Source organism: Heliangelus exortis, chromosome 23 (genome assembly GCF_036169615.1).
Source record: "Heliangelus exortis chromosome 23, bHelExo1.hap1, whole genome shotgun sequence".
Classification (NCBI taxonomy): Eukaryota; Metazoa; Chordata; class Aves; order Apodiformes; family Trochilidae; genus Heliangelus; species Heliangelus exortis.
Genome location: NC_092444.1, coordinates 2654748 through 2680200, shown reverse-complemented (window position 1 = coordinate 2680200; position 25453 = coordinate 2654748). Strand labels below are relative to the sequence as shown.

The 25453-nt window shown below is 51.4% G+C and overlaps 1 protein-coding gene across 1 annotated transcript in view; it reads left to right on the top strand.

Annotated features, from left to right (window-relative positions):
• The first annotated feature begins 10838 nt into the window (after positions 1 to 10838).
• FBXO42 (F-box protein 42) overlaps positions 10839 to 25453 on the top strand; it is a 38648-nt gene continuing 24033 nt past the window's right edge. Inside the window, 4 exon segments of the mRNA XM_071767297.1 lie at positions 10839 to 10947; positions 15016 to 15285; positions 17896 to 18012; positions 23610 to 23744. Of these exon segments, the coding sequence (XP_071623398.1) occupies positions 10881 to 10947; positions 15016 to 15285; positions 17896 to 18012; positions 23610 to 23744 (589 nt within the window). The 5' untranslated portion in view covers positions 10839 to 10880.

Below are 25453 nucleotides of genomic sequence, written 5' to 3'. Positions count from 1 at the left end.
ATGGCGGGGGGACCACGTGACCCTCCCCGGGCCCTCCTCCCCGTCGCGGTCATGTGACGCGGGGCCGGCCCGCGCATGCGCAACGCGCGCTCCCCGGCCCCGGAGCGGCGGCGGCGGCGGCGGAGGGAGGGGAGGAGGGAGGGAGGGAGGGAGGAAGATGGCGGCACCGGGCAGAGCCGTCACCGGGGAGACGCGGCGGCCTCACCGCCTGCAGCACTGAGGGCCCGGCAGAGCCGCGCCGGGGGCAGGTGAGCGAGCCTGCGGTGCGGCTGCCAGGGGCGGGCAGGGAGAAGCGAGGGGAGCGGCGGGCGGCGGCGGGCAGCGGGCAGCGCCCCTTTCCCGGGGAGCGGGGCGGCACAGGCCAAGGCTGGGGGGGACCCCCGACATCCCCTTCCTCCTCTCCTCCCTTTCCGGGGGTCCCCGGTGAGGGCAGGGCCCTCCCGGTTGCTGCAGCACCTCCCGAGCGCTGCTCGTCCCGGTAAGGGACCCCCCTGCCCTGCCCTGCCCGCCCTGCCCGCCCAGCGGGACACGGTGACGGCTGCTGGGGGGGGTTCCCCCTCTGCCCCCGGGTTCCCCCCGGTCCTCTCGGGCTGGGTGCTGGGCTGGCAGGGGGTGCTGGGGCTGCCCCGGCTCCGGGGGGGGGGAACACAAAGGTGCGGCTGAGGCTCCAGGTGTCCCCCAAATAATTCCGTGTGAATCCATCTCTGGAGTCACCTCTGCCTCCTGTGCTGCTCCTCAGCACCCTGGGGATATTCTGATGTATTTGTATGTGTGGGGCTGGGGGGGTGGAATTGGTGGATTTGGTGTGGAAGCCTCGTGTTAAATCAGTGGTGGGGACACCCCCCGTGGGGTTTGTGGGGTTGCTCCCCCGGTGGCTTTGCCGATAACCTCTTGCTGGTGGTTTAATGAGGGTTTTCTTCATTATTATGATTATTTTATTTTTGGTCACAGCGGGGCTGGGCTGAGCAGCCACTGCAGGGGCTCTCTCGGGTGGATTCTCTCCTGCCCAAACCTCTCCAGGGGGGGGATTTTTGTGTCTTTGCTTCAAACCCTCTGGGGTTTTCAGAGCAGGAAGGGTGGGAGCAGAGCTTTGGTGTCTCCCTCTTCACAACCTCAACTCCGGTTACTGCTGGGTGGGAGAACAAAAGAGAAGTCTGAATGTCTGAAATGCTGCTGGCTGCAGGATGGTGAAGCAGTGGGTTAGGTGGGTGCTGGGTTGGGTGTCTCAGGTGAGCCTGGGTGATTGCTGGGGATGGTGTTTGCCTTCAGATGGCTTTAATTAGCACTGCTGAGCCGGGCTGCCACCACCTGGGAGTCTTCCCTTTCACTAAATGGGACAGGCATTGAAATAAATTCCATCTGAGGTGCTGCTGACCTAAATTTGTAACCTGGGTGTCTGGCTGGCTGCACCCAGCCTGCCCTTCTGGAGCCTGAAGGGTGGATCGACCCACGGCCTGGGGAAGCCCCCAATTAGGGATAACCCAGCAGTGTCCTAATGAGCTGCTTCCCATTGCAGCCCTCACAGCCCTTCTGGAGAGCCAAACCTCTGAGCTGGGGGGCACTGGGGGAGTGTAGAACCTCACTGTTATTTCCTGAGTGCTGGGGAAATAACTGGGTGTTCCCACCACCATCTGGAGCTTGAGAGTGAGGTTGGAGATGGGGCAGAAATTGTTTGGGGTGAGGGTGCTGAGCCCCTGGCCCAGGTTTCCCAGAGAAGCTGTGGCTGCCCCATCCCTGGCAGTGCTGAAGGTTGGATGGGGCTTGGAGCACACTGGGCTGGTGGAGGTGTCCCTGACCATGGCAGGGGGGCACTGGGGGGGCTTTCAGGTCCCTCCAACCCAACCCATTCCATGGTTCTGTGGTCTCTTTCCTTTCCCTGTTGCTCATGCTGGAGAAAGGTGGAGCACTGGTGGCTTTTCCCTGGGGACAGACTCAGGAGAGAAGAAAAGGAGAATCCGGGGGGGGGGTGGGCTCTGCAGGGTCTCTCTGGCAGAGGGAGGAATGGTGGTGTCACTACTTGGGGTTCAGCCCTCTCCACCAGGGCTGCTGGAGTTGGTTTTGCCTGGTGGAGGTGTTTCTTTTCCTGCTGTTTCCCCTGGGATGCTGGATGTCCCTCCCTTCCCAAGCAGCATTTTTTTCCACGCTGCCAGCTGAAGCACTTGGGCTGGAAAGGTGGTGGTGTTGTGGTGCTTTGCCCTGCTGGACTTCCAGAGGCAGCAGCCGTGCTTTGAACTGGAGCTGACTGCAGCCTTTGAGTCTCTGGGGCTCTGCATTGTCTGAGTTTGGCTGCTGAAGCAGCCCCTGGAAGAAATCTCCCCTGCAGACAAACGTCCTTGTCCTGCCTGGGGTTGGTGTAAAGCTCAGGGAGGTTTAGTGGTGCTGCTGGGTGTAACCTGTGAGCTGGGGAGCTCAAGGCACTTACCTGCTGTGTCAGGCACCTTCTGGAGGGGGCTCTTTGTTCCCAAGGATAGTGGGGGTGTGCTCAACTGTCCTTAATTCCAGAAAATTTAATGTATGTAATCTTGACATTTAACAGGAGTGGCAGCAGCTGTGTCACAGAATCACAGAGTGGCAGCTCTGAAGGGACCCTGAGGATCACCAGCTCCAACCCTTCTAATGTTATTCTTGATGTGAGATGGCTCAGCACCCATCGAGCTGAGACTTCAAACTTCCCAAAGTGAGGGAATCCACCCCTTCCCCTGGGAGACCATTCCAAGCTCTGACTCTCCTCATGGGGAAAAATTTTCCTCTTGTGTCCCATGGGAATCTCCCCAGGAGCACCTTGTGCCCATTGCCCCTTGGCTTCCCCATGGGACTCCTTGTCCATAGGGAGTCTCCATCTGCTCTGCAGCCCCCTTTAGGTACTGAACATGGTCCTGAGGTCTCCCCTGAGCCCCTGTACGTGTGGAGCAGAAGATGAGGAGGTTCTGTTCATTCCCAGGACACCACTCTGGGGTTTCCAGGCTTGGGATTCTCCCACTGCCTCTTCCCCAGGATGTCAGTGAGTGCTGCTGGTAAAGGCTTCCCACTTTCTGTGTAAACAGAGCTGCCTCTCCAAGGGAAGTTGGTTTTCCCTGTGTGTTTAGTCCCGGGAGGCTTTGTTGTAAACCAGCAATTTGGGCTTTGTCCTCCCAAACTTAAGGTTGAACATAAATCAGGTTGGAGCCCAAGTGCAGCATCGCCTGGGGCTCTCTGGGAGGGCTTGGAAAAGGTGTTGGAGCCAGAGCCAGGCTCAGCTTCAGCGCAAATCCAGGTAAAATCCCCTGAGAAGGGATCTGCTGGCCCTGGTAACGTGCTGGATGGGTGTTTCTCCAGGTAATTGCTCCTTTCAGAGCACATTTTCCTGTGGTTCTGCCATCCCTGAGCCATGCAGTGAGGTATCTGGGCTGTGCTGCCTTTAGCAGCTGATGCAGTTGTCTGATGTAGGTTAGAAATTCAGGTCAAAATCCCTTTTGAACTCAATTGTGCCTTAGATTAAAGGAGAGGGGGTGACACATCCACGGTGAAAATGATGGCTTGTGTTGAGCAGGAAATGTGGATCCATCTGTTTGAGGAGCTGCAGATGTTCTCCCAGGGTTTGGGGTTTTTTCATTCATGTCAGACCATGCTGGGGACTGTGTTCACTTCCTCATTTCTGTGAGGAATAATTCATATCCTTCCCTACTTTTATTTTTGAAATATTTATCTTCACCAACACCTCCTGAAACATCAGCAACTTAAAATGTTCCTTTCCCCCCTACTCAGTGGTGTTTGGCAGCTCAGCCACCCTGCATCTCTCCACAGGTGTCAGACTCATTTTGAAACCCTTGTGGGACTTATTTTCTGCAGTGCTTGAGCAGATTTTGTCAGGATGGGGGATTTTGGTGCAGAGCTGCCTGGATTTTAGGGGGTTTCTCATTAGGGTGACACTGCTGTGCTGTGGGAACACTTTGCCTGTCAGACCTCAGAGCACTGAGGTGGCTCCAGGTGCATCCGAGGTCTCCACAGGAGACATTTTCCCTGGAAAGCTGCTTTTGGCTGAGCTGGTTGTGAAGGGACAACACCTGGAGGTGTCCTGCTCCAGGCTGCCTCCTGCCAGAGGTGTAAAAGCAAGGGGCTGGCCCTGAATGCTGCAAATAATGTCCAGAAATACCCAAAGCCCATGTGCTGTGAGGCCCATCCTGCAAAGCTGAGCGTGTTACTGCTCTCTGACACCTTTTGGTGGGCAAAAAGCTCATTGCTGGCTTGCTGATTTTTGGATTTTCTGGATAAAAAGCAGCTCATCAATCTTAAAAACTTGGTGTAAAGTTGGAGTGGCCGTGGGAAGCAGCTGTTCATCCCAAAGCTTTTGAGGTTGGGGAATTTGTGACAGGTTTATTCGTTGTTTTGGTGGGTTTTATCACTCTGGTGGTACCAGTGATGGAGCTGGGCTGTCACAAAGGGTCCCACAGCCCTTCAGTGCAGTTGTCCTCTCAGAGGAGGGGGCTGAGCCTGTGCAGGGTATTGAGCCTATTAAAAAAAGCAAAATGTGACTTAGCAGAAATCAAACCCTTTCAGTGAATCTGCACTTTCTCTTCTCCCTGCCATCAGGTGCACATCACATCCTCTGGCTCTGCCCAGAGCACCTCAAACAAGAAACCCAAGTAGCAGCTCCCTCTGCACCATCGTGGCATCCACTCTACAAATCTTTAGTTCAGTTCCTCCTTTAATCCCTCCCGTGGAGTTCACACTCTTCCTGTGTTTGTTTCCAGCCTGGCTCTTTTCTTTCCTGGTCACAGCTGCTGCAGGGGCTCTTCCAAACCTCCTGGACCCCTTCAGTGGACACAGAGGGGACAACTGAGATGTTTCAGCCCCTCCTGAACCTGACTCTTGGGTGCTGGGAAGTCCTGGGGTCTCAGGGTGGTGCTGCTTGGGCTTGGTGATCCTAAAGGTCTTGGCCAACTGAGGCAGTTTCCTGGTTCCATGGCACCCATCTCCTTTGGGATGGTAATGAAGGGAGAGCTTGGGATGCTGAGGTCTTTGGGGGAAGCTGAGGCTTGGATGAAGAGGTGGGGATGAATTTGAAATTAGTCCCATTTGCCTGAATCTTTTATTTGCTTAGGTGGATCTGACTTCTCTTTTTTTTTTTTTTTTTTTTTTTTTTGGTTTGGTTTGGTTTGGTTTGGTTTTTGTTTTGGTTTTTCTTCTCTCACTTGATATTTAACAGTTCATATTTTTTGAGCCTCACTAAACCACCAGTTTGGAGGTGTGGCATCCAGGGGCTGATCCCTTTAGCCCCTGCATCCCAGCTCCTGCTGCTTTTGCTTCTCACTCCATTGCCTCTGTGTTTAGCAGGGGAATATAAACTACCCAGAAAAAGGCAGGCAGACTCCAAAAGTGTGGAAACAGCAGCAAATCCTCCTGCAGGCTGCTGGGAGGCTCAGGCTACCTCTTGTCAAACCCACTGTAAACTGAAGTGCCAGTTGTAGTTCCCTGTAGGTGGCTCAGCTGCTTGCCAGGCCAGCTCAGTGCTGTTTGTAACCTCTCACATGGTGCTCAGCTCCTTCCTCTGCCTTCAACCCTATTTTTTTTTTTTTTTGGCACCCCAAAGCTGGGATGCTGGAGGGGAGGCAGAGCTGTTCTGTAACCCCACGGGCTGTCTGGCACACTGCTATTGCCAAAAAGGAAAGGATTTATTTATCCTTCCTGCCCCATCTCTTCATCTCCTGGAAGACATAAAGGAATGCTGCTCAGGATAAATGGCATTTACCTGGGAACAGGTTGGGAATTTTCCCCCAGAGGTGGTGGTTTGGGGGAGAAGTGTGTTCAGCAGAAGCTTTGGCACAGGGAGAGGAGCAATCCTGCTGCTCACTGCCAGGATCCTGGAATGGTTGGGATGGGAGGGACCTTACAGATCAGCCCAGGGTGCTCCAAGCCCCATCCAACCTTCAGCACTGCCAGGGATGGGGCAGCCACAGCTTCTCTGGGAAACCTGGGCCAGGGGCTCAGCACCCTCACACCAAACAATTTCTTCCCCATCTCCAACCTCAATCTCCCCTCTCCAAGCTTGGAGGGAGTTGGGTGGTTGGGTTCAGGTTGGACTCTTTTCAAGGTCTTTTCCAACCACAAGGTTTCTGTGATTCTGTGCTATGTGGACTTACACTTGCAGAGCCTGCTGGGTGGGTGCCCTCCCTAAGAAATATCTGCTACAAAAAATACCCCCAAACCAACCCAGTGATGAATTCAGGCACATTCTGAATGGATGCACTCGAGCCTGCTTCAAGCACTTAAGCTCTGTGCTTGCTTTTCAGAAATCTCCCTGGTTTCCATCCCCCTGCTCTGCTGAGCACATCTTTGTTCCCAGCTCACCCCAAAAGCAAACCCCAGCTCTTGGCACCTTCCCACGTTCACCTTCCCCCAGGAGAGGCAGTGGCCTCATTTCTGCAGCACGGGTCAGGGAGCCAGGAACCTCCAGTGTTGTAATCCCTTGCTTGACCTCAGTACTTTTGTTCCTTTACCTGGAAAATGGGATTAATTACTGCCAGGACGCTGAGGAGCCAGGCACTGGGACACCCACTGGGGGAGGTGGTGAAGGTCAGGCTGGGCAGGAGGTGTTTGCTGTGTGTCTGTCAGGGCAAACTCCTTTTTTTTTTTCCACTGTTGAGAGAGCAAAGCTGTTTGGTCTCTTGTTGCAGGTGCTGCTCAGCCCTCAGCTCTGCCCTTCCCTCCTCTGCTCCCCTCCAGCCCTGCTCCTGGGCAGTGGGCAGCTCCAGAGCACAGGTTTTGCACTGGGGATTACACAAACTGGTTTGAAGGTGGTGTCCAAATTTATTTTATGGGGTTGGGTGAGGGGACATCCCTGAGACACATTTGTGTTGTCAGACACACAATGGGATCCATCCCTGATGCAGGAGGAGGGAAGGTGGGAGGGGAGCATCCTTTGCAGCACTCCCACACTGCTGGTGTCCATCTCGAGGTGGTGGTACCCAGATATTTGGGTGCCCTCCTGGCTAACAGAGGGAAAACTTTGTGTCAGCAGATTGCTGCCAGGTCAGCACTCCCTCTGCAAGCTCTGGAGATCAATTGAAATGAAACCTTGGCCACTGGTCTGTGCTAATCCTGGGGTTTTTCCACTGCATCCTTCTGGGTTTGGCCTGAAAGACCCTGGAGCACACCTTCACTCCCAGATGAAAAGTCTGAGGGCTGCTCATGATTTGTGTTTTTCTGTTGGTAGAGGAACACTGGGGGTTGTGAATTTAGGCTGCAGAATCCAAAAGTCATTAAGGTTGGAAAGGACCTTTAAGATCAAGGCTGACCATCAGCCCAGCACCACCAGGCCACTAAACCATGTCCCAAAGTGCCACTTCTGCATGGGCTTTTTGAACCTCTCCAGGGATGGGGATTTCACCCCTGCCCTGGGCAGCCTGAGAGCCCTTTCCAGGAACAAATTGTTCCAATCTCCAACCTAAACCTCCCCTGGGCAACTTGAGTCTGTTTCCTCTTGGCCAAGTTTCCCCAAATTTCACATGCTTTGAAAGGGAGAGGAAAGACCCCCCCTGAGGGCAGGAAAGCTCCAAATCCTGGAGACCAAACGAGCTTTCCAAGAGGAAAAATATCCATCCACCCCCTGTGTCAGCAGAGGCTCAACCAGGAGGGATGCACAGGAGGGAAGCAGACATTTTTCTGCTTCCCAAGCTGCCCTGGCTGGGCTGGAGGAGGTGGATGGGATCCAGGGCTTTCCTGGCCAAGCACTTTAGTGGGAATTGTGCTGGGAACAGTTTGGGTTCCTCGGGCTGTGTCTAAACAAATCCTCCCAACTGCACCGAATGAAACCCAATGAAGTCTGTCAGAAAATGAGGACTGAAGTCCCCCAGGGGGTTTGGGTGCCTCCTGGATTTGTTGGCAAACCCTTTTCTAAGATACTTCCAGGCTTGAGATGGAATCATTTTGCCTGAGCAGATGTTCTGGGTTGGTTTGGACATTGCAGTGGAGGTTGTGCTGGGTGTGTGTAAACACAGAGGATGTTTCTCCAGTTGTGTTTTCAGACTTAACCTGTCAGTCAGTCAGGATCACACTGGGGTTTCACCTGGTGTCTCTTTTCCTCATATTATTGCTGATGGTCACCCCTGGGCAGGTTTGGTACCAAAATCACCTGGGATATTTTCATCCCCTCAGCACAAACTCTTTGTCCTCGGCTGGTGTGGGTTACACCAGGAGAAACATCTGCACGTTTGCTTGAAAATTCCTCTCTTTTGCAGTCTCCAAGCCTGTCATTTGCTTGTTTAGGGCTCATTCTCGTTTGCTGGCAAGCCTGTGGTTTTGCCTTGGTTTTGAAATGAATCATAATTATTTGTTTTGCTGGGAAAAGTTCAAGCGAGAATAATTTTAATTAGAGGCTCGCAGGGAGCCAGCAGAGGGAGTGTGTGAGCCCCAAATCCTCCTCGGTTACATCCCTACAAAATTTAGGGGGATTTCAGTCCAGGGGGACAGATCACAAGAGCAAATCTAGATGCAGACCCAGCTGGGTAATGCACCCAAGCAGAACAATTCCAAAAAAAAAAACCAAAACCAACCCAAATTTGGGTCTAAGTTACCAGAATAACCCTTTTTGTGTTTGGGAAACTCGAGCTAGGGTTGATTGCCTGATGCTAACTGAGATTGCAGAGTTGGAAATGTGCACGTGGAAGGTTTAATTTTTTAAATTTTTTAAAATTTTTATCAGGAATAATTTTTAAAGGTAGTATTTAATGCTCAGTGTGATGAAGCAGGGGGTTTATTTGCCCACACATGAGCTCTGGTGGTACCTAAGTAAGTAATACAACAGCTGCTGGTGCTTATCAAGCCAGATTTCAACAGGTTTTCAACAACTTAAGCTGGTTTAAGGGTAATGAGGCTGTCAAAAGAAGCTAAGACCTCTCCAAATCCCATTTATTATGGATGGATTTGAAGGGGTTTGGTTGGACATTGGAGCTCTGGGCTTGTTCTGCAGGGACCCCTGGAGACAGTGCCTTTGCTTTTTGGTCTGGTTCTTCATTTGTTGATATTTCCCTCAGCTTTTAGGCCAATCCTGAGGTTTCATCCTCTATCCCATTAGCAAATTCAAATGGTGGGGTTTGCTGTGTACACCTGAAGTGTGGGGTCATTAAACATTCCTGTCTGTTCTTCCCATGAACCAAACACAAGTAGGAAAACCCTGTGCTTCCCAGGGCCGTGTTCCTGTAATAAGCCCAGGATTAACCTCAAATTTGCTTTCTCATTTTCAGTGCTTTAATTCTGTAGGAAGGCAGAATTTATTTTTAGGTTAGCTGTGCTGTTTGGGCCACAAATCTTGCTGTGTAATGGGATATTACTACTTTGGGGTGGGATTTTCTCTGCAAGCTCTGAATAGAAAGGTGCAGGAACTGGGTGTAGCTGCGGGTCAGCTCATCAGCATCGAGTTGGGAGGGGGTTCTGCTTACTCTCCAAACCTTTTAATTACAATAATACCACTTAAAATCTGCTGTTCCATTTCAGGATGGTGCAGGTTATAGGGAACTGCAAAACAAATCACATAATTTAGATTTTTTTCTCCATAAAACCACTGCCTCTCCAGGAGGGACGCAGCGCAGGGAGGGAGCGCTGGAAGTTTGACACCTCTGAATTTTCCAGCTTGCAGCTGGAATTGAGGAAACCTTCCTTTCTCTTGGGCAAAGCTGGGTCTTAGATGAAAGAAACAATCCAATTTCCTGTCAAAAGGCAGCAAAAAGGCAAAAGCTTCAAAGCCCTGGTGGCTGCCTGTTCTGGAGGGATAAGAAGCAAAGCAAGGTGCAGGTGTCCCCGAGGCCACGCTCCTTCCTCGGGGCACAGTGCAGGATATTGCTCATCCTTCAGCTTCCCAGAGGCTTTGTTTGCTTTTTTTTGGAAGAAAAAAAACTTGAACTTGTCTGGCAGTTGAGTTTCAAATCCTTCAGCTCTAACTGGGACAGGCTGTGGGGGACTGGAAGTGGTTTAGTTAATGGTGTTGATCCCTGTCCCATGGCTCCCGCAGACCTTTTGCTCCCTGTGCTGTCACTGTCACAAAATAATGTGCTTCTGCCTAGGAAACATCTGCTTAGTGCTTGATTTTTCCCTCTTTTATTACTAGAAAAGGTCTCGGGGCTTTTTCTAGAGCAATTGGTAGTAGCAAAAACCAAACTGGAGGGGGAGAAGCTGCCAGCAAAGTTCTTGATGGCAGAGCTGCAGGAGACAAACAACAGAATAATGTCAAAAGAATCCTTCCCAAACCAGAGAGGATTTTTTCTCAAGGAAAGAAGATTATTAATGATCCATCTGATTATTAATGCATCCATCTGATAGAGTAGGCTGGTTTTTTTTTTAAACTGAGTAAGAAAATAAGCCTAAAAGGTCTAAATAGCTCCATAAACTTTCTCCTGCCATGGTGGTGGGGCTGTTGACAAGCAGAATAAGCAGTTGCAGGGTATAAGGAAGAGTCTGGACTGGGTTAGAGCCAGTTGCTGTCTTCCACCCCTAAATTAACGCCTTAGCTCCTGATTGCCAAGTGCAATTAACCATTGGGTTCTGCAGAGTCCCTTTCTCCTTCCAGCCCAGCACTCAGCCAGCCAGGGCTGGGTCCTTTCACACACCTTTGTAATTTTTTTTCCCTGGGTGAGAACATTGCTTCTACAATCCTGTTGGGAGAGAGAATTTTTCTGTGGCATGTGAAAATGAGCATTCCCTCATGACTAATGTGCTCTGACTCAGTACTATTGCACAGCCTCTTATTTTCATTCAAGAACTTTCCCTTGGAGGCTTTTTTTTATCCCTTAAAATCTGTTGACTTTTTTTTAAAAAAAAAAAAAAAAAAAAAGCCAGGTCAAAAACCCTGTGGGTTCAAGCACTCCTTAAACCAGCTGAGAGTTGTGGAGAAGAGGAGGTAGCTCAGGATGGGAACCACTGATGCCACCCACGCCTGTGAATTGGGGTCCATGGGACCAGGAGAGATGCCTGCAGGTAGGGGATGGATCACAAGGGGGTTCTCAGGACACTACTGAGCTTTGAGAAGAGCTTAAACCCAGGGTTTGGTTTTTTTGGGGTTTTTTTTGCTGGCATTTAATATTCCCCACCTGTTTGTTCCACTGCAGCGGATAGTAATTGCTTTAGCAGAATAAATAGCAGGTTCTTAAATTGTATCAGGAGGAGAGAGAGGGAAAATTGAAATGCTCTGAAAGGAGGGATTTATGAAGTGTTTTGCCAGCTGGCAGAGGCACAGCTTTCAGGGAGGACCAGGCAGATTTGATCAGCACTGGCAGAGCTCTGCTTCCATTGCCCTTCTAGCGTTTCTCGGCGTGTTATTTTAAGCAGCTGCTGTTTCTCCTCTGTAGGGCTTTAGGCTCATTTCTGAACGCTGTAAAACTTTCCTAATGCCAGAATATGAAGGCAATTCTTCAGGACTAGGGAGCTGTAGGGTGCAAAATACAATGTGATGCTTCGAGGGGCTCGGGTTGGTCTTCCCAGCAATGGGTCCAAGCAGAACGAGACTCCTGGCTCCGTCCCGGCGAGTTAATGGAATTGCACATATTTTTGGATGAGACACAGCTGCCTGAATCCCTTTATTGCAGCTCTCTGAGTGCACAGAGATGAATTTTAGCCCATGTGCAAACTGAAGCCCAGCTCAGAGCAAGCAGAGAGCACCTGGAGAGCCAAGATGAGTGAGAAAGCACCTTCTGCATCCCCCTGAAATGCAGCCGGGACAGAAACGCTGCTCTGCTCCTCAAGTGACAAGTCACAACACTGCCATGGGACCTTCCCCTCTGGATCTGCTGGATAACTGCTACTCCCAGCAGGCTGGGATGCATTTAGCTCCCTGTTACCCTGTTCCTTAAGCTTTTCCCTTTTCAGCAAAGAGTTTTTCCCTCTCTGCAGTCCAGGGGGGGTTATTCCCAGCAACACCTGCATCCAGGGCAAGGCAGGCTTGGAAGCTGGAAGCTGACTACTAGGAGCTGACTGGGATTCTTTTAGCTCCCTGTTACCCTACTCCTTAGGCTTTTCCCTTTTCAGCAAAGCGTTTTTCCCTCTCTGCGGTCCAGGGGGGGGTTATTCCCAGCAACACCTGCATCCAGGGCAGGCTTGGAGGGTTGGAGTGACAGCCACTTGCCTGCTGGGAGCTGAGTTTATTGCTATCCTTGGAGGAAAAATAGCACAGCATGGGGGTGGAAGCTTGGAGGCTGGGTGTGAAAACTTGGAGGCTGGTTATTTCTTCCCCTCAGATGTTTAGAAAATGAGGATCTAGCAAAATGAAGGTGTTTGAATATTTAGAATGCTGTCAAGTGGTCTGGTAAGCCCAGGCACTGCTCAGTGCAGCTCCTCCATCCATGTGATATTTGAAGCCCTGAGGGGTTCCCCTGCTCCTCCTGCCTTTTAAAAGTTGGCCTTAGAGCTGTTTTGTCCCTGTGTTTAGCTTGCTGAGCTGTGCTGTTCCCAAGCCTCTTCCAGAGGATCAAAATTGGGATTTAATAATTGGGGGGGGGGGGGGGGGAGGGAAGAAGCCAAACCCTGCTTGCTGGGTGTGCATCTCTGCACTTCTCAGCTGCCTTCCTCCAGCAGGTTTTGGGTGTTATTTAAAGGGTAAATAAAAGCTGTTGGGAAACACATAATCTTTGCTTTGAAACCTTCATAACAGAGCAGATGTCATGTGTGAACCTGTTGAGCCCAGGCTTATGCTCAGCGTTGTCACCCACAGGTGTCCCATTGTACCTGATCTGGATGCAAATGCTCTTCTGTTTGGTTTTCTAGCCCGTTTTTTAGGGTGTGAAACGCCTCCTGCTCCACCTGGGTGCTGCTCTCTGCTTTCCCAAGCCTTGAGACAGGGACCAACCCTCATTCCTCCCACCTCCCACTGCATCCCCATCCCTTTGGCTCCCAGCCATGCTGTGTCGAGATGGAAATCAGCACAAACCCTTCACAACAATAGGAAAAGACCCAACCCTCTGGGTTTTTATTTATTTTATTTTTCTTTAGTGCAGCTCTGCTCTTTTTTTTTTTTTTTTTTTCCCCTTTAGTTTTCCCATTCCTTAAATCTGTGGGAATTTCTGTGTTATCTGCCACGTGGTTTGCTGGCAGCCACAGCTCTGTCTCAAAGTGTTTGGGGTTTTTCAGGCTTTCCCTGTCACAACACTGCCTGGTAGAAGGGAAACGTGCTGAGCATCTGCTAGGAGGAGAACTCCAAGGTTCCTTCTGACGTGGTTTCCACCAGAGATTGACAGCCCCCTGGATTTTCAAAAGCTGCTTCATCAGGGAGCCTGACAAAAGTGGAGAGTAATGCTGTCAAATGTCATTTATCTGAGCATCAATTAGTTGTCATGACAAGCTTGTCTGCTCCACGTCTCTGCTCCCTGCTATTCCCAGGTCTCTTCAGCTCCATCTCTGCCAGGAAGGGAAAACCCTGAGGTTGGTTGGGAAAGACAGGAGTTTGCATTGCTGGGAGCTTCTAACAGCTTTGGTTGTTCTTGGTGACTTGAGTGCCTTCCAGCTGGATTTTCTGTGACTCTTAGAGTTCTGGGAAAGTAAGACTGTAGCTTGTGGTCAATGTGAGCCAGACTGCTTGAATTTCAGTATGTTGGGCTGTGTCTTGTCTTCCCTCCAGAGGAGTGACTTGACTCCCTGGGCTGGCTGCAGGTGAGATTGTGTCCCAGGGACTGTGTTGGTCTGGATCCCATCATCTCAGTCAGTCTGGGACCTGGGGATGGCAGGGGAAGCTCTGCCTCCTGGTGTGGGGAGAAACTCCTGATGAGAGATGGCTTTAACCTGGCAGAGGGGAGATTGAGGTTGGAGATGGGGCAGAAATTGTTTGGGGTGAGGGTGCTGAGCCCCTGGCCCAGGTTTCCCAGAGAAGCTGTGGCTGCCCCATCCCTGGCAGTGCTGAAGGTTGGATGGGGCTTGGAGCACCCTGGGCTGGGGGAGGTGTCCCTGACCATGGCAGGGGGGGCACTGGGGGGGCTTTAAGGTCTCTTCTAACCCAAACCATGAAACTGACTCTATGAAGGAGCTGGGAGTGTGCCCTGTTACAGGCCCTTCATTTCACCCTGCTGTGCTGGGGAAGGATAAAAAGGGAATTCATGATTGCAGCTTGTAGAAAAGAAAGTGAGATCCTCAGGAGCTGCAGGTTTGGTGTGAGCTCTGGCCATGGAGCAGTCCTGGCCATGGAGCAGTCCTGGCCATGGAGCAATCCATCCCTTGCTCTTTACCCCACAGCACTGGAAGGCAAAGATGTTGCTGCTCCCTCCAGAACAGGGAGGCTGCTCCCTAGGAAACAGGGGCCAGGGGTTTGTTGTGGGGCCAGGGGTTTGTTGTGGGGCCAGGGGTTTGTTGTGGGGCTGGGTTTGGGTTTGGGTTTGGTGTGGGGCCCATGCCAGCTGGGCTGGGTTGGACCCAGCCACTCGTTGAGAGGGATTTATTTCCCGGTGTATTTCTGTCAGCACCGTGTTACCTTATCCTTAAGATGTTCTGACTAGCTGGGGATGCAATATTTGATATTCCAGCCTTTCGTCAGCAGTAAATCCTTTGGGGGGTTTTTCTTTCCTTGTTTGCTGTCAGTAAGCAACTGTGGGCAAGTGGTTAATAAATAAAAAACAAGAGAAAACAAGAGGGGATGTACAGGGAGGATGGGGCAGGTTCCCCCCGTGGTGCTGGGGTGAAGCAGGCTTGCTGGCTGAACTGGTTTCCCAGGGGAGGAGAAGCTGCAAAGCTGTCACTTCCCTCCTGTCTCACCTTGGAGTCAGAGGGGATCCCTGTCCCCCAGGGGACCAAGGCTGTTGGAAGGCTGCAGTTCCTTCAGGGGGGGGTAATTTTTGCTCTCTGGTGCAGTCTGGAGGTGCTGGTTGGGCTGGGAGTGGGGAGAGATGAAGAAGTCACCTGGGAGAACATTCCCAAAGCCCCTGCAGCCCAGCTCAGAGCTGTGCAGAAACCACAGCCTTGCCTTGGAGTTGGCAGGGGCAGAGTCTGATGACCTCTGGTGTAACCTTTGGTTTGTAGACACATTCCTGGTGCTCTGACCTTCCTTTTCCCCCCCTCCCCACACAGCTCTGAAGTGGGATGCCATGGCCAGCTCCTCTGACAGTGAAGATGATGGTTTCATGGCTGTGGATCCAGAAGATGCTGTGGTGGAAGGGACGATGGAGCAAGATGATGAGCCCCATGCTGAGCTGGAGGAGGTTGAGGAGACCAGGCATAACAGATCAATGCTGGAGCTCCCTGAAGAGGTTTTGGAATATATCCTCTCCTTCCTTTCACCCTACCAGGAGCACAAAACTGCTGCCCTTGTCTGCAAACAGTGGTATCGACTGATCAAAGGTACAAAGAGCTGTAGGGACAGGTTGGTTTTTTAATTGCTGGAGCAGAGGTTCATATCCCAGCTGCTCTTTGCTTTGCTTTGCTTCAGCCTCACCTCTCCTTTCCACCCCTTTAACTCAAAAGTTCAATTTCTGCAAAATGCTGCAAAAACATCTACAGCCCTCAGGCCCCTTGCTTTGCTGAAGGCACTGCTAGTCCTGGGGCAGGATGGGGCCCCTCAGCCTCTCTTGACACACAGGGAGGACAGGGGACTGCTGGAGAGGGTCCAGCAAAGGGCTACAGAGGTGGTGAAGGGATTAGGACACCTCTCCTAGGAGGAAAGATTGAGAGATTTGGGTCTCCTTAGTCTGGAGAAGAGAAAACTGAGGGAGGATCTTCTCAATGCTTCTAAATCCTCCAAGTGGGTGTCAGGAGGCTGGAGCCAGGGACAGGACAGAGATAACAGGCACCAACTTGAACATAGGAGGTCCCATCTAAACAGGAAGGGGAGCACTGGGCCAGGCTGCCCAGAGCAGTGGTGGAGCCTCCATCCCTGGAGACATTCCAAACCTGGAATGCCATCCTGTGCCACCTGCTCCAGGTGACCCTGCCCTGCTCTAGATGATTCCCAGAGGTTCTGCTTTGTATACATCTCTCTAAGTAATTAAGGTTCCCAGAGCTTTATGCTTTCAGCTGGAAACAAAGCAGTGTCTGGTTCTTACAGCTCTGCTGCAGATAAGTGGTTTATAAAATTTACATTAATCCAGATCTACATATTCAGGCTTCCTGAAAGAGTAGCCCTGAGACACAGATACTGCTCCTCACCTCCATGTGGCATTAATTCCAAAGCCTCATGGGGTTATTTTAATGCCAGATCCATGTGATATGACAAGCAGGTGAAGTTTGGACAGGGATACAAGCAAAGCCATCTGCTTGGCTGGGGTTTTTTTAAGTCATTGGATGCTTTCTGTTACATTTCTGTTGGGGGATGTGAGTTTGGATGGAGAGGTTCATTAGAAACCAAGCAGTCTAAAGAGGAGACCACAATCTGGTAAAGCTGCAGGAAATGAGGCAGGAGGGTGACTTGTTCTTTCTGGACAAAGTGGAACAGGCCTCAGGTGAGCAGTGCCTTCAGCAGACATGTGGGGTGAGGACTGAGTTGTGGATTTCTCCACACACCTGAAAGCTTTGCTGGGATTCCAGGTGCTTTCTGCCTTGCCTGGAGTTGAGCAGGCTGGAGGTTAAAAACCCCACAAAGCTACTGCATCAGCAAGCATTGCACAAAATGACTCTTTTAGCATAATTTTGGGCCAGCAGCAACCCACAGCCCTGGTGCAAGGCTCTTCAGGTGTCCTTGGCACTTGAGTCACTGCTTGGGTGCATTTTCTCACGCCTGCTTGTTCCTGGAGCAGCTCTAGGGGATGCAGAGGATGCAGCTGCAGTGCCCAAACACCAAGTGATTCACCCCAAAAGGGACTGTGGGAAACATCCCTGGAGCAGAGGGATGAGCAGCCCGAGGCACAGCCTGGCCTTGGGGTCAGTTGTCCAGGTCCCAGGGGATGAGCAGTGCTGGGCAGCCATGCCATTTTTATGGCAATTATAGCAAAAAAAAAAAAAAAAAAAAAAAAAAAAGAAGGGAGTCTAATTGCTAACCTGCACACCATGGAGCAGAGAGGTCACTCGAGGTAAAAGCTTGATTTGTTTTCTTCTGGTTAATTTTTTCCTGTATGTCAGGATACATCTGCTCTGAAATCCTATAGCTGGGGCTGCATTTCCTGTGTGACTCTTGGGGACAGCTGCTTGAGGACCCCGGGCTTCATTTTTTCTAGTTTTTAAAAAAAAAACTTCCTGCTTTATATCCTGGAGTGGGGATGTTCCTGGCACGGGGCTTTCAGTAAGCAAATTCTTGGGGGCTGGGGAAAAAAAACCCAACCCTTGACAGGTTGTGGCATCTTCAGTGCAAGGGCTGTGGGTGCCACCAGGCATCTGCTGAGCTGCTGGAGGAATAAATCTCCAGAAGAGCCTTTTCTGTCCCTGGGGAGCAGCCTCTGCCCCCCTCAGCACTGCCACATGTACCCTGTACACAGAATTCATTGCAGCTCTGGGGCAGGAGCTGTTGTCAGCCAGATCCTCTCACATGGCTAGGGAGGGATATTTTCACCAGACACATGCTGACTTTATCACCCATGTCCCCCCTTGCCTTTATTTTAGATTCCTGTGCAGCAGCTGAGTGCATGCCCTTAAAAGTGCATTATTGCACCTTATTTGTCCTCAAAGGTCCATGAAGGGGTGGGCAGCTCCCCCTTGGGAATGTGTTAGGGGACAGGAGGCTGAAAGGCAGCAGTGCCAAGCACCACGTGTGCTTACCTTGCACAGAGGCTTTGCTTTACCAAGCTCAAGCTGCCAATATGGGAAATGTGGTGAACCAGCTCAGAGAACCCTGCAGATTTCCCCCCTTTACCTCATCCCTGCTCTTTATTCTCTCTAACCCCCCGGGTTCCCCCCAGCCTATCAATAATCTAAGTGGAAGGGTTCTTTCTAGCTGCTGCCATGCTGCTTGTGCAACCGTGCAGGGAGTTTTGTTCCTAACATGCCCCAAATGTTGCTGATGCCTGTTTTTTTTTCCCCTAGGTGTGGCCCATCAGTGTTATCATGGCTTTATCAAAGCAGTGCAAGAAGGAAACATTCAGTGGGAGAGTCGCACTTACCCCTACCCAGGCACCCCCATCACCCAACGCTTCTCCCACAGTAAGTAGCTGCTGGGGAAAGCTTGGATTTGCCCTGGGAAGCTGCAAAAAAAAGCTCTGCTCCTCCTGGTTTGGGGTGGGGAAGCTGCAGCTGAAGGTTTTGCCCCGTGGTGTTTGGGGTCTGGCAGTGGCACGGCCACCTCTGGCTGTGGCTGTGTCCCAGGGACACCCAGCTCTGCCACCACACCACTTTGCACAGGAATGACAGAGCCAGAAGCTGCTTGTGCTGGGGTTTGGCTGCTTGCTCCTGGGAAAGCTCAGTGGAGCTAGGGAGGGATTTTTTGCTTCCTGGTCTGGCAGATTTTAAATGCTTCCCCTTGGGGGCTGAGCTTGGTTTCCTGCTCCTCACTGTCACCCCTCACTGTCACCCCTCACTGTCACCCCTCACTGTCACCCCTCACTGTCACCCCTCACTGTCACCCCTCACTGTCACCCCTCACTGTCACCCCTCACTCATCCCCAGAGCCCCTGGGATGTGGGCTGCAGCTGCAGATAAGTTTCTGCCTCTGGGAGTAACATCATGGACTCCTCATGGTTGGAAAGGACCTTCAGGATCCAACCATCAGTCCTGCACCACATTAACCACCAAATCACCTCCCAAAGCCCCACATCTGCACATTGTTTGATCACCCCCAGGGATGGTGACTCCACCACCTCCCTGGACAACCTGTTCCAATGCTTCCCCACTCTTACAGTGAAGAAATTTTTCCTAACATGCAATCTGAACCTCCCCTGGTGCAACGTGAACCCATTACCTCTTGTCCTCTCACTGGGGAGAAGAGGCCACCAGAGGTGCAGCCTCCCTGGCCCTGCTGGTCACACTGCTCCTGATACAAGCCAGGATGCCATTTGCCTTCTTGGCAACCTGGGCAACCTCCTCCAGCCATCATTTGGAGGCCAAGCACAAAACCAAGCTCAGAGCTGCCATGAGAAGCACTGAGGCACAGGCATTTCCTGACCCAAGCAAGCAGTTGGGTCAGCAATGCTGCTTAATGTCTGGGTGAATTTCTTTGCCCTGCTTCCAAGTTTCTGGTAAGAGAACTGCAAACTTATTCCCCTCGAGGGAAAGAATCTCAAAAGACAGCTGCTTGGTTGGTTGGTTGGGCTGCAGGAGCATGGAGCTGCCTCAGCCTGCTCTGTGCCAGGTGACAAACGGGACAAAAAAAATTCCCTCCTTGTGGCTTTGTGCCTGAGCCCTGTGGGAGGCTTCCAGGGAGCAGAGCTTGTTTTTCTAAAGGTAAATAAACACGGGGTGAGCTGTATGATTCCAGGAGCAAGCAAGCATAAAATGTTCATATTCCCCAGGAATAATTTATGAAGCAGCCCAGGCACAGCCTCTGCTGCCAAGGCAAGGCCAGGAGACACTGCAGGAGGCTCTGCTGAAGTCATTGGGCTCTTTAAAGGCTTCCTTGTCCTCCCCAGGGGTCAAAAAGGCACCACTCTTTAAAGTCTAGTTTTAAGCTGCCCTGTTAGTAAAGTGGTAGTAAAGTGTTAGTCAATGACTTGCAGATTTACATATCTTTTTGTCTCGATTTTTGCAACTGGTGAGATTTAAGGCTAGCTAGAAACTACCTGAAAAAGGCCCAAATATTGCACCAGAGCCCACTGTGTGCTTTGAATTTATCCTGGTGCCCCCCAGGGCCCCCCTCTGAGCATGCCACTGTTAGACTCCCTGCAAAATGCTTTTTTTTTTTTTTTTTTAAATAAACCCACTTTCCTCAGAGCATGTAACCTGTCTCTCTGTTTGACAGTGTCCTGGCTCTGGTCAGCCCTTGGTTGCTACAGAAGCATTATTAATGTACTTGATGCACAGAAAGCTGATCTGGATTAACTTGTTTGCTGACTTAAACTGATTTTTTTTTTTTTTTTAAGCAGTTCTCTGGATCTGTGGGATCTGCTTTCCCTACAACAAAGCCTTTTACCTTTGTGGGTGGATCCCAATATGAATCTGCAGCTGCAAATGATTAATTGCAGGAATTCAGAGCAAATCTCCAAAACCTATGACCTAACAATCCTAAGATGCAGTGAGCCAAGGCAAAGGGGGAGGGTTCACAACCCCCTTTTTTTTAGGGGTGAGTGATTTGCCAGGTTTGGTGGGGAGATGTCATCTCCCAGGCATGAGTCTGTTGAAGTCAACAGACAACAGTAGCTGGCATCACAGAAGTGGTATGGGCTGTCTGTCTTCCAGGTTTATTAGAAACAGCCCAGAAATGCTCACAGGGAGCATGAAGGGACAAGCCAGAGAATTTTCAAATCGTTGGAGGTCACAGTGTTCTTCTACCAGTTCTGAAGGGAGTGAGAGAAAAACTGTTTGATAAGGAATAATTAATGGGAGCTGCTGTCACCTCGTGGGGAGGGAGCCTTGGGCAAGGGCTTTGATCCTCCAGCAACTGATAAACCATGGATGAGCTGGGGGGTTGCTGAAGGGTTTGGAGCTGCAGAACATCAGGTGATACTGATTGGGCTTGTTTTGGGTTGGTTTTTTTTTTAAGATACAAATTTAGAGGAAGAAATAGAAGCCTGCTGTTGGCAGTAGTCACCTCATTCTTGCCTAGCCCTAACGTGTGACCCTGCAGACATCATAGCAGGAGGGTGACTCAGGAGGTTAAATAACTGCCCCCAGTGGGGAGGTGATGTCAGAAGGCTGAGGAATGCAGGAAGGGAAAAGCAGCAGAGGAATGCAGACCCTCGTGCCAGGAATATTGATCCTTTGATGGCAGGCTGACTAATCTGAAATACTCATTTATTTGTTTTTTTTTGTTGTCCCTGCAGTCTGGGGAGATGGCACCAAGGCAGTGACTAATTAAAGCAGTTTTGTGGCTTTACCCTGAAAGGCAAGGGAGAGGTGGAAGCTGGAATGTTGTTTGTTTGACAGGGTGGGCTGTTTTCTGCACTTCCCATCACCCAGCTCTGCTCACTCCATCACTGCCTTCTTGCCCAGAAGGGCAGTGGAACAATGCACAGGGTGCCCAGGGAGGGGGTTGAGGCCTCATCCCTGGAGATGTTCAAGGTGAGGCTTGAGGAGGCTCTGAGCACCCTGATCTGGGTGAGGGTGTCCCTGGGGTTGGACTGGGTGACCTTTGGAGGTCCCTTCCAACCCCAACCATTCGATGATCCCTGTGACCTTCTGGCTGCATTCAGACCCTGCACTGCAGGGAGCTGTGAAACAATATTTTAGACAATCAGGAGGTAGATATGGGATTGTTTGGGGTTTTTCTCTCCTCCTGAAGATGTGGAGAGAGAGCTGGGCTTTTCAGAGGGCACCTTTGCATCGTGCTGCAGCTTGGGGGTGGGTGCCAGCAGGGGTGGATGGGTGCTTGCAGACCCACCTCCTGGGTACTGCTGGAGAGGAGGGGTTCCCTCCAACCCCAATCCCACCTGGAGAGGAGAGGTTCCCTCCAACCCCACCTGGAGAGGAGGGGTTCCCTCCAACCCCAATCCCACCTGGAGAGGAGGGGTTCCCTCCAACCCCAATCCCACCTGGAGAGGAGGGGTTCCCTCCAACCCCACCTGGGAGGCAGAGGTGCCACCAGCTCCACCTCCAGCACTGGTGGCACTGGCAGGGCAGGGTCCTGCCCCAGCACCCAGGGCTCTCAGCTGCTGCGTGCTCTCTCCAGCCATGCAGTGGTGTTTCAGGAGCCAAGCTGCCTCTTTTCCCTTTTCTAATGGGGAAAATCTGACCCTTGGACTCGGATGGGTTTTATTTGATGTACTCAGAGTTAACAAGTTGGTGTCTTTTGATTCTCACGTGGTTGTGTTCAGTTTTCCCTTCCCAGTTGGTATTTATTTCAGTTATCTCACACTCCAGGTGAAAGTTTCAGCTGCATCACAGAGGGGAAACAGGAACACGTTCCAGACAAGCTGGCTTCATGTTCTATTTGGGTAGCAGAAATATTTATCCTCTTCATTTCCAGTTACAAAGATACACCAGCTCTGTAGTGCTGGAACTCTGGGACACATTGAATTTTTACTGGGACTTCAGTTTTAAAAAGGAAAACCCTCCTAGAAATCCTTCCAGTGGCCTCTAGCTGCTCTTTTGCCACCCAAAACAAGAGCAAAAGGCACCAGGGACTCTCACTCTCCTCCCTGATTTACCTTTGCAAGCTGCTATAAACTGGACTTTTCACTTGTGCTTTTTGCTACCCCTCATTTCTCCCCACATCCCCTAATTTTCTTTCCCCAAACCAATGTCTTCAGAAGCTTCAGAGGGCTGGCTAAGGAGAAGCAGGAGAGCAGAGTTTCAATTATTTTAGCCTAGGATTACAGCACATGCCAGGAGGCTGCCACGGTGCCTGCCTGGCTTGGGTTTGAAAGCCAAATAGAGGAGAAGAATGCTGCCACCTCCCCTCCAAAGTAATCACTGAGCTGCAGTGTGAAAGCTCTGCCTGGCATGGGGAGGAGGAGGGAAGAGGCTCCTGTCCTGTCACAATTAGATTTCTGAGGATCCTGAACCTTTTCAGGAAAGGTTGAGTAGAAGAATCTGGCAGAGTTGCTTGGATTGCACATCCCCAGGGCACCCAGCTGGTGCCTCCCTGGGTGGAGGTGACATTGCAGCCTCCAGGGGGTCTTACCATGAGAAGAAGAGAGAGGCTTGAATCTTCAGGAGTAGGTATAGCTATAAAAATGCTTTTAGTCATTATTTCCTCCTTGGTCCCACCCCAGGTGGATCCAACCCACCTCTGTTTTATGTATCCCCACCCTAGCACAGGGCTGTGCAGGGTGTGTAATGACTTTGGCAAGGTGTGGGTTGAGATGGAGACACTCCAGATGGGAGTCAGGACATTGTGTGGAGGCTGGGTGGTCACATCCCACCTCTCCAGGTCCCCCCTTCTTGCTGTGGGGTCAGCAAAGTCGTCTTGTCACTAAAAGCCAAGGGCATGGGAGCTGCTGGCTTTTCAACAGGGGATCTGCACAACACCCCCTGCTTGGACAATGGGACCCTCTTCAAAGGCCACCAGGCATCACTGTGTCCCCTGCTGAGCTCAGAATGTGCTGGGTTTATGGTGTGGTGATTCATTCAGATCAATCTCATCAGCTCAGGTAGGGCTGGGCTCTTTCAGGGAGCTCTTTCCAGCTGGAAACATGGACCTCCAGCCCCCCAAACTGGGCCTAGATCCTAGCCTGGATCAAAGGAAACCCAGATGTCACCTGGAAATGTTAATGTGCCACTTGCTTGGCTGCTCACTGGGTATCAGGCTGAACCTGAGATAAGGTGAAATATTTTTAGTTTTGGAAAAAGGGAATAAGGGACCAGGTGGAGGTGCACGGGCCACTCGCAGTGTAATGTGGTGAGCTTGTAAACCATCTGAAGGAGCTTAGAGAAGGTAAGCATGCTGAGCACGTTAATTGTAGCTGATCTAATTAACTGCAGGCTCCTAAGGCAGCTTGCTTTGCTCTTTCAGGAGCAGCTCTGCTTGAGAGGTTAATCCTCCCAGAAGGTTTTGCTGGGGGTTTACACAGCTGGGGATGCCCGTGGTTCTGCTGCCTGCTTTCCTCCTGCCTGAAACCCAAGAGGGGCAAAGAGAAATGATCCTGTTTTCCACCCCAAACCACAAAGGCCAGAGAATTGGCTGATCTGGGTGTGTGTTTTCTTTCCAGGTGCATGTTACTACGATGCCAACCAGTCCATGTATGTCTTTGGGGGCTGCACACAGAGCAGCTGTAACGCGGCTTTCAACGACCTCTGGAGGCTCGACCTCAACAGCAAGGAGTGGATCCGGCCCCTGGCCTCAGGTGAGAGGTGGCAGATGTCCCACTGCCCCACTGCTTTATCAAAAATTGCCTCTTCCTTAGGGCTGGCTGGTCTGATTCTGGATTTCCTCCTGTGTTTTATCCTCAGCTGACTGCTTTGCAGGTTGTACCCTTGATTCTTTTGCAGCACCGTGCTGGGTTGTTCCTCTTTGGAGCAGCTGCTTGGGGCAGCATGAGTGACACTTAACTGACAGCCTGTGCTGATAAGAGCTGTTGTCCCAAAGCTGAGATTTTGTGGGGTTTGTTGGGTTTTACATGCCTTTGGTAGCTGCCACTTCAGGTATTTTGGGGAGTGGAGGAGACGTGCGGGCTGCCCGCAGCAGCCAGGAGAGCGTGGGAAAGCTCAGGTACATTCCTGTCCTCCAGCTCCCAGCAGGGCAGGAAAGGGCCACCAGTGAATTCTCACACTGGTTTTGTACTCTGAATGTCACAGGCAGTGTGCTTGTTTCCCTTATATTTCTGAAGTGGACTAAAATAACTTGGAAAAAAGCAGGAGAATTGAGGGGAGTTCTTTAGGGGGTGTGTAACTAGAGATTCCAGCAAGAGCTTGGCATTTCAACCAAGAGAGGGAAGAACAGAAGGAAAAGGATGAAGAGGGGGGATGGAATCCGTGTAAAACCATCCATGTAGCCAAAGCTTTACGTGTAACAAAGAGCAGGATGAAGAAAAGGGGCTCAGCATCCACCATGGGCTCCTTGCTGATTTGTCTGCTTGGGTGCAGACTCCCCCTGCCTCACCTGCTCCAAGCATTGTGGGTCTCCAGGTTTTGTTTAAAGTTCCATTTTCTTGCCTGACACTTGTTGTATGAACTCCTCCAAACTCCTGATGCTTCTGCTTACTGGTGTTGCCTGGGGATGGACCAGGTGTCACCTGGAAATGTTCATGTGCCACTTGGCTGGCTGCTCACTGGGGATCAGGCTGCACAGCCCTTAATATTTTAAAGGGACCTGGGCAGGCTGGAGAAGTGGGGTGTGCAAACTGCAGGGGTTCAGTGCAAGGTTCTGCACCAGAGGGGGGGAGAATCCCATGGAGAATACAGGGTGGGAGGAGAAAGGACTGGGGACAGCCCTGAGGAGAAGAACTTGGGGGTGGTGGTGAACCAGGAGCTCAAGATGAGCCCTGAGGGTGTGCTTGGAGCTCAGAACCCAACCGTGTCCTGGGGTCATCAGCAGAAGCACAGGCAGGGGCTGAGAGAGGGGATTCTCCCCCTCTGCTCTGCTCCTCTGAGACCCCTCCTGGAGCTCTGTGTCCAGTTCTGGAGTCCCCAACACCAGAAGGACACAGAGCTCCTGGAAGGTGTCCAGAGGAGCCACTGAAATGCTCAGAGGGCTGAGCAGCTCCCTGGGAAGCCAGGCTGAGGGATTGGGGTTGTTGAGCCTGGAGAAGAGGAGGCTCCCAGGTGAGCTCAGAGCAACCTTCCAATATCTGCAGGGGCTACAAGAAAGCTGGGGGAGGGCTTTGGACACGGGGGGGTAGGGAGAGGACAAGGGAAATGGGTTAAAACTTGGAGAGGGGAGATTGAGGTTGGAGATGGGGAAGAAATTGTTTAATTTGAGGGTGTTGAGCCCCCGGCCCAGGTTTCCCAGAGAAGCTGTGGCTGCCCCATCCCTGGCAGTGCTGAAGGTTGGATGGGGCTTGGAGCACCCTGGGCTGGGGGAGGTGTCCCTGACCATGGCAGAGGGGGCACTGGA